This window comes from Trachinotus anak, unplaced genomic scaffold (assembly GCF_046630095.1).
Source record: "Trachinotus anak isolate AG129_WGS33_773 ecotype Australia unplaced genomic scaffold, CSIRO_AGI_Tana_v1 ptg000012l, whole genome shotgun sequence".
Classification (NCBI taxonomy): Eukaryota; Metazoa; Chordata; class Actinopteri; order Carangiformes; family Carangidae; genus Trachinotus; species Trachinotus anak.
The window spans coordinates 11,464,299-11,476,419 of record NW_027273863.1 but is presented as its reverse complement, the minus strand read 5'-3'; the positions used below and the strand labels follow the sequence as shown (position 1 = coordinate 11,476,419).

The 12,121-nt window shown below is 41.2% G+C and overlaps 1 protein-coding gene across 4 annotated transcripts in view; it reads right to left on the bottom strand.

The window, feature by feature from the left end:
- Positions 1-12,121, bottom strand: part of LOC139629000 (protein unc-13 homolog A-like) — a 32,228-nt gene that overhangs the window by 3,424 nt on the left and 16,683 nt on the right. For 2 of the 4 annotated variants that reach the window (XM_071491312.1, XM_071491313.1), the window contains 25 exons: positions 11,576-11,803; positions 11,111-11,252; positions 10,748-10,917; positions 10,459-10,574; positions 9,781-9,944; positions 9,396-9,549; positions 9,045-9,113; positions 8,692-8,781; positions 8,088-8,222; positions 7,807-7,934; positions 7,028-7,113; positions 6,700-6,826; positions 6,506-6,602; positions 5,348-5,491; positions 5,139-5,216; positions 4,553-4,630; positions 4,379-4,467; positions 4,137-4,280; positions 3,764-3,887; positions 3,038-3,094; positions 2,836-2,916; positions 1,621-1,768; positions 1,148-1,204; positions 290-376; positions 4-160 (listed from right to left, as the gene is read on the bottom strand). In XM_071491312.1, coding sequence (XP_071347413.1) covers positions 4-160; positions 290-376; positions 1,148-1,204; positions 1,621-1,768; positions 2,836-2,916; positions 3,038-3,094; positions 3,764-3,887; positions 4,137-4,280; positions 4,379-4,467; positions 4,553-4,630; positions 5,139-5,216; positions 5,348-5,491; positions 6,506-6,602; positions 6,700-6,826; positions 7,028-7,113; positions 7,807-7,934; positions 8,088-8,222; positions 8,692-8,781; positions 9,045-9,113; positions 9,396-9,549; positions 9,781-9,944; positions 10,459-10,574; positions 10,748-10,917; positions 11,111-11,252; positions 11,576-11,803 — 2,950 coding nt within the window. Of the gene's footprint in view, positions 1-3; positions 161-289; positions 377-1,019; positions 1,205-1,620; positions 1,769-2,835; positions 2,917-3,037; positions 3,095-3,763; positions 3,888-4,136; positions 4,281-4,378; positions 4,468-4,552; positions 4,631-5,138; positions 5,217-5,347; positions 5,492-6,505; positions 6,603-6,699; positions 6,827-7,027; positions 7,114-7,806; positions 7,935-8,087; positions 8,223-8,691; positions 8,782-9,044; positions 9,114-9,395; positions 9,550-9,780; positions 9,945-10,458; positions 10,575-10,747; positions 10,918-11,110; positions 11,253-11,575; positions 11,804-12,121 lie in introns of those variants that run through there. The other 2 variants (XR_011692891.1, XR_011692890.1) reach the window with 2 other exon arrangements.

The window sequence follows — 12,121 nt, the reverse complement described above, 5'->3', positions numbered from 1 at the left end:
CACTACTGGAAGCTCTCATTGAATTTGGGTGACCAGCTGTTGTTCTTGGACTTGGTGGCAAATTTCCTCTTCTTGTCGCTCAGGTGAGGGCCGATGATGTAGACTTCCACAAAGGGCCTGAAGCCCTGCGCCTTCCACTTCAGGTCATTAGCAGCCACCACTGTAGGACAGGGGCAGGATCAGTTAAACACAGAAGAAAGGTAGGGGAGGACAAGAACAACAGAGCAGATGAATAACAGACAGATTTTAGAAACTGGACAGTAATGCAGTCTGCTCTGCTTTTTTTTACCTTTGACACTGATCTTGTGTTCTCCATTGGGTTGGGGTAAGATATCCACGTTCATGACCACCTCGCCAACTGCATCCACTCCACACGCTGTAAAGATACACTCAGTAAGTGGTTGAGTGGTCCATGAATGTGAGTGTGTATGTTTGTTGTGAGCCCATTTGCCTGTGGATGGCTATAACTGGTGTTTTTGCAATGTAGCACTGCTGCGATATATGACTTGAAAGCATCAGCAGATTGTGAACTAAATTTAAACATGCAGAAACCACACACACACACGCGCACAGGTTCTCTGTGATAATCAGATGAGCAGGACTTGGCTGGGTAAAGCAGCCTTTGTGCCAACTCTAATGCTGAGCAAATGGCAAACTGTAATGCAGTAATAGCTAGTAATTCATTCTTGACACTCTATTGACACTGAAGGAAAAAGAAAAAGGCGATGACACTGAAAGAATTCAAACTGCAATACAAGTTTCTGGAGAAAAGCTCTGTTTCATCAGCTGACACAATCTGACAGCCTCACCTTGATCTCCAGTCACTGCAGTTTTTACATTCAAGCTCTGGTCTGCTGTTTTGGACATCATCTTCTGTGTGCACTTATATTACAATCTGTATCTACCACACATAGTCCTGTGCATAAGTCAGCTGAATAAAAGCAGCTCGAACAGGAAAGTAAAAAGGAGGAGGATGAAGAAGAAGCAGAGGGAGAGTTGAGGTTGTGCCAAGGGCTCACGCTGCTCACTGTGTCCGGTTATCTTTGGGTGGTGACAGTTTGATCACAGAGAGATCTGAGCATGAGTCTGGGCTGCTGCTGCTGCTCGAGGCGACATGCAGATTTTACATAACACTGCTGACACGTACCTTTCTCTGGCGGTGTGTCTTCATTTGCCGTGTACCTGATCCCTTTCCCTCCGTGGACTGAGAGCAGACAGAAGAAAGCAGCATTAAAAGATCATACAACTAATACAACTTTTGCTGATTAAACAGTGGGTCATAGTTACTGGTTTAAAGACCTGGATAACTACTGTGTCCTTGAGTAAGGTATTTTAGTACTTTTAATTTTTGCTGATCTACAATATGCAAACTGTATTTTTGCATCTACTGGTAGTGCAACTGTACCTCATTGAAGCAATGAATTAAACATTTTTCCCAACATAACACTGTAAGCAAGTTATTCCACTTAATCCCATAATCCCATTTAATTCCATAAACCGTAGTAACAAAAAAGAATAAGCTGTGGAGCTCTTTGAATGCATATTTGTGTGAAACTGTTTGAACCTGCTGTGTGACTGTGTGTGTGTGTGTGTGTGTGTAATCGCTGTTTGAAGTCGTACCCTGAGCGCCTTGTGAGAGGACAAACTTCCTGATGAGTTTGTCTGTGGCCTGTGTGTACAGAGACAAGGCGTAGCGCAGAGACTGCAGGTCTGGACTCTTTTCCAAGAACGTTTTCTTCAGACCAACGCCACCGGCATGGAAGTATTGCTGTGTGACAGATATGATAATGCACAGATATTGTAGATGAGAGACAGACAGAGAGAAGACACGGAAACCTCTGAGTGAAAAATGTACAAGTTTGACAAAACTGCATTGCAGTGTGCAACAACTTTGTTGACCTATGTAGCAAAGACATGATGGCTTGAAGCTGGTTTGGTGATAAAGTAGAAATCTGCACTAATGTACACTATAACAGACTGAAGCTCACTATAACATATTAACAGTCTGGTGATGTTAAGTTCAGTTGTGAGTGGTGAGAAGAATATTTCAATATTTCATGCTTCCTTATACTTAATACAAATATATGTGTCAGCCTGAAGTTAAATAAATGGCTATAGTTAAAACTGCTCTGTAAAGAACATCAATCAGCTTAAACCACCCACACAAAGTGAGTCAGACTTTGGTTGATTGTCTGCTCTTATCATTAGACTTCTCTGTGGCTTTAAAATTATATTTCCTATTCGAAAACACAGAACAACATTTCCATCTTGCTGGAGGTCAGTGGACTGTGAAACTAATGGACTTTTATGCTCAGTCAGTTCAACCTCCCTTGTTCCTTTAGTGCTTCTTTGTGTTAAGCAACCAAAACCGAATGAAAATAAGGTAAAAGTAAGAGTCAAGAGCACTAATTTCCCTGCTAGTTTTTCTGTTTGTGGAACAGACCTAGGGCTATCAAAGTTAATGTGATAATAATGAGTTGACGCAAACTCCTTTTAACGGCACTCATTTTTTTGACGCGCGATTAACACACGCATGTTCTGTGATTATGACTTTTGGCCCGCCCCCGTAGTTTATGAAATCAGGAAGCGACGCAGCAGTAACGTGGTGGAATGCAAGCAGAAACAAACCTTCTCCAGCAGAAATGGATAAAGAAAAAGGTCTTTTGAACGGCAAGTTCAGCTTCGAAGCCTGCATGCAGTACCTTTGAGGTTATTCTGGAGAATATTCTGGACAGTATTTGCCATTGTTTTGGATTGTTGCAATAATAATAAACATACATTTGCATAAAGCTAATTTTAATTGATTGACAGCCATACAGACCATATGATAGATACCTTAATAGTGTCCAGTGCCAGCTCTATTACTGCACACTGTTTAGGAGTCAGAGCTTTGGCCTCCTCTCGCCCCATGTGCTCCTGCAGGACAGATCAAACAGAAGAGTCAGTATCTGTCACAGTTACTGCCAAAACATAGTCCATATTTGAGATGCTTTTCATATCATATTCGTGTGCTGCTGCTGCCTTCTGTTATCATCACCTTGAGCTTGGAAAGCTGGCCCAACTCCTTAGCAGCATTGAAGATCATCTGGGTGCCCTGTCAAGGAGAAACAGACTGACAGTTGAGTACATGTACATGTAAAGAATGGTCCCTAAGAGCTCAATGGGTGATTTGCAGTGAGAGGTGAGTTCAGGAGGTTTAGTGAGGACAGGCAGCTGCAAATGCACGAAATGAGTTTGAAGAGTGAACAGGACAAAGGTAAAACTACACCTTTCTGTAATCTCGTCATGTAGATTTGTGTGAAAACTTTGCAGAAAATATATTTTAAATAGACATTAAGAATAATCTATGTCTTGGGAGAGAAGCAGGTGCAGGGACAGTCAGTATTGCAGGGATTCAGGGATGCAGCTGTTCAAGTTCTGATGCACTGATATCCACAGAGAAGGAAAAAGAACTGCAATAAAATAAAGTGAAAAGGCTACAGAGGGTGGTGTTAAGACTCCTCTGAAGAGTGTTTTTTCATGCTCACAGAGGCTGCACACACACACACACACACACACACACACACACACACACACACACACAAATACACACATACATACTTACAATAACCTAAAAAAGGAGGGACAGTAGAGAGAATGGGGTAGTGGCAGGATAGGTGGGTTAATGTACAGTCACAATGGAACACGGCAATGAAAAGCAGTGAAATTTGGAAGGAGAGAAGGGAAAAAATACGAGTGGATGTCATTTTTTTAAATTACATACCGTCTGGTCAGTAAGTGTTGGAAGTACAATTGTTTTTTCCATTGTGTTCATCACCAGTTTCCACAGCTCCTTCAGCACTCTCTTCAGTACTGTCTTCTCACAGATCTTAGCAAACAGCGACAGGCTGATACACAAAAACACAGTTTCCCAGTTATAGATATAAAGGCAGCACTAAAACATATTTTTATTTGAAGTGTTTTGATACCAGTGCCAGAACTACACTCGAGTTTTGGTATAAAGTTCCTGAGGAAAATTCTTTTTTTCTCTTTATTTCACTGAATATTGATGAAAAGGGTTAGGGTCAATACTAAGAATCTGTCCAAGCATTCAATGAGACAGATATCTGTCGATTCTTAAATGCTGATGTTCTTACTTGCTGTCCAGGAAGTCCATGATGGGTTGCAGGACGTTGTCGGCTTCCTGAACCACGCTGCCATTGGCTGGGACAGTCTGACCTTTGACTTGAGCTAGGATGTCCCCCATCTGCCTCACGTTGTCCTCGATCTGGGGCTGGAAACTGCAACACCACACACACAAACAACATGAAAATGCCAGCTAGAGAAGATGGTTGCAGTGTGTTTGAGTTCCAGGCAGGAATCAAACAAACACACCCACCTGACTGCAAAGATGCGGCTGAGGTCGTCCATGACGTTGTTGAGTTTGTTCTGCAGCTCCTTCAGGAAGTCACTAGCCTCCACATTGAGCTGGGAGAGAATAAATGGGATTAAAACAAGATTCACTTCATATTAACACAATCACGACAATCAAACAGCACGTGTGGAAACTTACATCTTTTCCTCCCATGGCCTCAAACATCTTCTCCAACTGAACTCTGAGCTGCTGGATGTTATTGATGATGATACATGGCTGAGCAGAGAGAAACAAAAATCATTATACACACACACACACACACACACACACACACACACACACACACACACACACACACACAGTTTTTTTTTATTGTAATCAATCAGTTTTATTCCTCCTAACTTTTTTTATTGCTTCTTGGTGGTGCAGGGCAGGAGAAGGAGTTTTCAGTAATTACTGCTCCTCTGGGGGCTCCTGGTCTCTTTGGGAGTGCAGCCCACTTTTCCCCAAGCCTACACCACATTCAGCTAATTACACAGCCCTAATTCACTTTGAAACACTGCAACCTGGGCATGGCTATTACACTGAAGAGCAGCTTATTGTGCTGAAATAAATCAACCTGACCACGTACACCAATCATACATCTTAAAGCTTTGATGGGGCTCAAATAAAACTATTAAGTCAGACACTGCCCTTATTCTGCTGACACAAGTTTCCATCCGGTACCTTGTTGTGCCAAACTTTTCTGTCTATTATATACTGTCTTCCACTTTGAAATACTTACCACCTTCTCCTTCTTGACATGATTTGGAAAATCTTTTGCTATGATGTCAGCATAAGACAACAGGACATTGCCGATGGTCTAAGAGAGCATAATAAAAAGAATGTTATGAGAGCATAAATACAGTAAGAAATCACACTTAAAATATTTTTTCAAGCAGTGACAGCTTAGATAAAAAGGTTAAAGTGTGAAGATTAGGAAGTAAAAGTCACCTTGGCGAATCTCTTCATGTAGTTCCCAACGATCTGAGGGTCTGGACACTCCAGTTTGCGGATGATTTCAAAGCTCTGATTGAGCTGAGAGAACACGTCCACCACTGAGCAGGAGAACAAAGCGTGCTCTGATGTGACCTGGAACTGGAGAACGGGAAGAAAGAACGTGACCAGGTGGAAAAGTATGAGAAGCTGTTTTGTGGTGCTGATGCTGCAGCAAAGTCATCTGAGCATGAGTAACACTCAGAGTGAGGGGTTCAGTTCGCACAGGGGGCTACCCCATGGGAGAAGTTCCCAGTGCTGTTACACAGTGTAGACAACGAAAATAGCTGCATGTGACTGCAATCAAACGATTTGTGAAGTGAATGAGAGCAATGGAGGCAATCAGAGGGTCTGATGAGAAGCAGGACCTTCATTAACAGGCTGGCCATTAACCCAGAAGTGAGTAGTGTTATGGTATACGACTGGGCCTGGGGACCGCTGTTTTGCTGACACTGGAAAGCAGAAGCTGCTTCAGGCGACAGTAATTGGACCCAAAGGGTCTCTGACATATGAGCTGGGAGAATCTTCAGCTGCTTTGTATCGACCTCATTGTTGTGTGGATATGTAGGCTTGAGTGAGACTGAGAGTGTGAGTCACTGCATGGTATGTGTGTCTGTGAGTGCTCCTCTCTGAAGTTTTTTTTTCCATTTGCATTTGGTATCGAGTCATTATTGATTGCCTTGAGGCCTTAAACCTGCTCTTCTCAGCCTGGAATGTGCTGAGTCAGGAGAGATGATGTGAACTGACTCAATTTGCATGAGAAACGCATGAATTCATTTTTTGGGGGGATAAATGCTGCATGGAGGTCAAATTTAAGCTTTCATATTGTATTTTATTGCTGTCTCAACAGGGTTTGATTAATTTTAGTCAAACTTTAGTCACTCATGACCATTTCCATTTCATTTTCTAGGCTCTTTCCTCCATATTTTTCTGCACACTTTGTTGGAAAGAAGCTGAGATTGTTAAAGGAATAGTCTGACATTTTGGGAAATATACACATGCTTTTACCTATTGAAGCATGCTAGCAACAGACTGTAGTTTATTTTGTGACAGCCCCTCTTAGTATGCAAGCAGGCTAGCATTTTACATGTGAAAAATCCAGATAAAAGCAATTACCCCATCTTTTTTGTCCCTCTCCAGAGCTCCGTGGAGAAAATCTCTGGACACTTCTTCATTTTCATCCAACCACATAATGACAAATGGCTCAAACCAGCTGCGGAAGAAAAAAATTGGAAGGGGCAGCATAAGTCTTTGTGCCACTGAGGCAAACGTCACAGGAAAAGTGCACATGCTGTATAGAAAATACTCACGCCGGATATTCAGGTACGTGCTTCTGGAAAGTGGGCAGCTCCTTGCAGTACTCATTATAGAGCCACTTCACCTTGAAGTGCAAGTTCATATAATCTGCACTTTTACACAGGCGGTGCTTCTCATGCTCTGAATATCAAAGAGACAGAATGAGAAAAGTCCCACTTCACCACTCTCTCACTTCTCCATAAAGTGTTTACACATTAAAAAAAACAAACACTCCTGACAAACTAATGGGTCCTCCCTCATGGCCTGTGACCTCTCCATCATAACACACACAAACACACACACACACACACACACACACACACACACAGAAAACAAACGTACCCTCCATGGCATATTTCATATCTTGTGCAAACATATTCCACATGACCTCGGCGCTGATCTTGCCCACATTCAGTTCCTGGGGGAACCTAGAAGAGACAGTACTGAGGCTTAAATCCAGCTCTATGTGCATTAATGGTCCTTCATTATTTAACAAGATAACCCAGCATCATTTTTATGTAATTCCACCAGTGTTTCCTCTGTATATTTTTAGCAGCCACAGAAAGAAAAATGCATCAGAGAAAATATGAAATTAACAAGACATGATTATCCTCATTGTCTCCCAAAACAAAGCCAATTAGTTTAATTAAATTCATAATTATACAATTAAATTAAAAGTAGGAGATGTGGCATTGGATCCAAATCTAAACCACCACCCCCACCCACCTAAGCTGCTGTTATACAGGAACTACTTGTCTGTATACACATACAGGCGTAACTGTTAGAGTACATGGCAAGAACAAACATAAACAGCAATATAATAAAGAGAAATATTGTTATTGATATTGTACAGTTCGGTACTTTGGAGTTTATTTTCCAGTCTGACGTTCTTAGATATTGTAAGTACATTTTTATTTTCCATTTCACAACTGACAGAATTCGCCTTTTAAGTTTAAAACAAACAGAGGTTGTTTGTTTGACTGTTTGGCCTGTTTCAGTTTCCCCTCATGTTTTGACACTCCCCTCCTCATATTCTATTCTTTTGTGATTTTGTTCCTTAAGCAAATCCCACACAGCTGTTGCCTTAAAAAAGTAGACTGAGGTTATGAGCAGAGACTCACTGATTAAGGCAGGGAGTGTAGGAGTTTTTGTCCTCCTCTATGATGGAGACGATGAGGGTGATGAGTTTGGACCAGAAGTCCAGGTTTTTGATGCTGGGACCCTGCTCATCTGGAGGAACTGCCTTTGACTGGAGACAGCAATAGGTTATGAATTCATATCTTATTAACTACAGCCATCAAGAACTTATTTGCAGTGGAACAGTGAGAGCAAGAATACTGCAGTATTTTTGCACACACACACACACACACACACACACACACACACACACACACAGACTTACAGGGTCTGTCTGATATTCCCTGTTGTAGAGGTCGTGGCAGTTGTTGAAAATATACTCGTAGGTGGAGTTGAGACAGGCTTTCACACAATCCTTCACCACCTGGCTTGCCCTAGGGGGACTCTGCAACTCCTGGACCTGAACACAAATGTTACACAACATATGGTTGAATGGAAAACACCTCAAAGTGTCTGTCAGACACACAGAGTCTCAGCAGGAGGTTATCTCAGTGGGAATTTTACCATAAACTCACTGAACTGCACAAAATACACCAACATATATTACCACCCTGACACACACACAAACACACACACACAGTTTCATGATAATAGCTTCGGTTTGGATAGGGTAATTTTAAGCTGATTCACAGTTGGCGCCTCAGGCTACTTTCCAGAAAGTGCAGGAAATTTGTGCCGTGTTTACTTTGGAGCTACATGCTGATGTGAAGAGAAGAGAAGAGAAGAGAAGAGAAGAGAAGAGAAAAGAAAAGAAGAAAAGAAAAGAAAAGAAAAGAAAAGAAAAGAAAAGAAAAGAAAAGAAAAGAAAAGAAAAGAAAAGAAAAGAAAAGAAAAGAAAAGAAAAGATTATTTTTTAAATTCATTCCTACCTTCATCCTGAAGAATGTGATGCTTGTCAAGAGATCAACAGTAGACTTGAGATCTTGTAGTCTTTCAGGACTGCTGGCAGGGAAGTTATTCTGAAAGCACATTGACGAACACACACACAGTGATGTTTAGACACTGGACAAATAGTTTACCCGAGTTTAAAAGTTTACGCTTTCTTCAGGTAAAAGAAAGCATAAACACAAAGAAAATAAATATTAGCAGTGACATTTTCATTCCCATGCAGGTACAAACAGATATAGCATAAACAGATGTGACCAACAAGAGACTATGGCAGTTAAGTATAGTAGAAACAAATATCTTTGAATTTATTATAATAGAGAGATGTAGTCAGTACCCGGTACATGGACAAGTCGATTCTCAGGGAGTTGTGAAGCTGATCCAGCAGTTTGACAAACCTCTCCTTCTAAACAGGAAAATACACAAAAACAGAACAAACCGCTAAGAACCACACCACTGCTGACAGACTATTTGCTACCATTTGACTACACAAATCCAACTGACAAAGCTCAGCTGATTGGACATTTGGAAAAGTGGGCAGGGCCATGTTAATAAATTCTAAGTGATATATCGAGTAGCTTCTAAGCATGGCATTTTTCATTTTAAGTCACATAAATGGAAGAGGGACAAAATATTGCCACAGTATTCATAATAACAATGTATAATAAAGTATTTCTCATGGACTCACGCCAAAGTTTGATGCTGCAAATCTGTCCGAAGCAGACACATTGTTGGAGGACTGGGTGGTGTGAGCGTAGTACGCGTTGATGTTGGCCAGCAGGGTGCTCATCACTGCTGGCACTCCTGGGCACATGTACTTAGATGATAAGCAGGCAAAGTGTCTGTGGGTTGGAGGTGGAAAATTTATTTTGTAAATTTACTTGCTCCTTATACCACTGTGTTGATGAATGAATAAATTATCTCCAGTCATTATCTAACTGTACATGTCACAAAGCTGAAGCCACTTTGGTAGCAAGTGGAATAAAACCAGTGACTCTAACTCTGGATTTGATCTACTCCAATTACTGTAACTTTCAAAGTTAAACATTCAGAGTAATGTTAAAGGGACTGACGTCATGGCCTGGTAAATGGACTCTACTCCATATCTCATGGCGAACTCATCCACTATCTCCTGAGCCGTCTCCTCAAAATACACCTTCCAGGCGTCGTCCCCTTTGGCATCAGGGATCTTTACTACACCACCATTCTGCTCCTCAGTGGTGTACTGGAACAGATGCTGAACACAGAGAAAGGGCAGGTAACTAAGTTTTTGTGTCTAAGTAGTTTTTCAGTCATTTTAACACAAGTAGTTGCCAAGGCTGTTTCCCAGTGCTTTCCTAATTTCAGGGTTGTGACTCACAATCATGAAGTTTAACTGGATTAAACATAAAACTGTGAAATAGTCTGAAGGACTTCATGAGAGTCTCATATCCAGGATGTCCATGTCCCCCTTTACTGGCGAAAATGGCTAAATTCTTTCAGACAATTACTAATGATGTCAACTGCTAAATCAAAGCCACAAAATAATTGTATATTTTATTAAAATAATCTAAATCTCTCACAGGACAAGGGCAGAAACAGAGAATTTACATGGTGATAGACTGTGTTAGTGTGAAACTCTAAATGAAATTGACTAGAACTAATTAACTCGGAAAAGAAAAATGCTCTTGCACATTTAATGTTTTACTTCAAGTGTGAATAATCACAACAACATTTGGAAGGTTTCTACAAGATGCTCAGATCAGACTGACCTCGTGTAGACAGGTGTACTGGACATGGTAAGGAGCTACTGTCTCCTCTCCTTTGATCTCCACACTTATGTGCATCCGGATGGCTCCTGATACAGCAGACTTATCTGTTCTCTTGTCTGTCAGATAAAAGTAAGATATCATACTCCTTAGTTGACTGAAATATATTTTATCTACACGAGACAAGGACTTCAATTATGTGTTTCTTGTTCGGTTATCTCTGTGTCACTTACTGCTCCCATCATCCGTCTCTAATTCCCCATCGCCTTTTCTCTTATCTCGCAAAACTCACCCAGATTGTACCAAACGTCCATCTCCCCACTCAGAGTGCGGACTTCGATGATGGTTTGACCCAGGAAGTCATCGCTCTCACGTTTGAACCTCTGTTTCACGCGAGACTTGATGTCATCATCTTCGTCCCACACACGGACCTTGATGCGGTCAGATGAGTTGTGGCATTCGCTGGATGAGGCAGAGACAGACAATTTTGTGATGGTGGATTATATGAGAGAATATACACATATTTCTAAGTGCTGCATGGTTCTGTGGTGATCCAAAAACCTAAAAAATTGAGTGTTAAATACATTTCTCTGAGATATAACTTAAAGTGACATTACATATCAGAATTGAAACTGTTTCTTTCCACTGCACTCACAAGTGGAAGTTTTCTTCCCAGACAGGGTTGAGGTTGCCATAGATAGTCTTGGTCCTCTTCTTGGTCTTCCCAACTTGAACTGTGACATACGGGTCACTGGAACCTGTTTTGTCTTTAGCCTGCAGGCCTTGAGCACATACCACTGAGGAAGAGACAAGAGACAGTTAAACAAAAACCCTGACAGCTGCCTGACAAGACACCTTCTATTGTACAAGTCCCTTATTAACACTTACATTTTATTAGAAAATATTTTTAAATCAGTATCAACTAAAGAAAACAACAAGAGCACTATTGCTCGATGCCATAAAATCTATATCACCGACAACAATTATGGACAGGAAATCAGTTTTATTTATATAACCCAAAATAACAAATCACTAATTTTCTTTAATGGGCTTTACAATCTGTACAAACATATGTCACCCTCTATCTTTAAACCCTCAATACAGATGAGGAAAAACTCGCCTGTGATGCTAATCTTTGCTGACCATTTTGAAGTCCCGTCAAGCACACTCTGTTTGATCTGTTTCATGTGTGTTGCATGCGTTGACTTGTCGAGGCCAAACACTTCCTGTATCAGCTCAAAGATCTCCGGTTTGTTCCTCTCTCTGATCTTCATACGGTCCTTCAAGACCATGATGATGTTTTGGGTACGGTCTTCCGCCCCATGCTTGGAGCTCTTCTCTGCAGCTCCTGATGAGACAGATGGGTGAACAGAGGGACACAGGAAGAATAAGATGATAGTGTAAAATATATTCAAGGCACTATGGCCAATAGGCCCAGCAGCTTATCTCCTATTTCCTCCCATTTCATTTCTCTAAAGCTGAGTCCTAAGTTGAGATAGCATCAGATAAACTTTGAAACTCTTTGACATCTCTTGGCCTGGGATCAAACCCGAAACCTCCCAATATTATGGCAGAAGCTTAACCACTATTCTGGTTAGGAAAAATTAGATAGTCAGAGCGTAAAAGATCAACAGATGTTTTGGCACCAAGATCTTAGAACACCCTT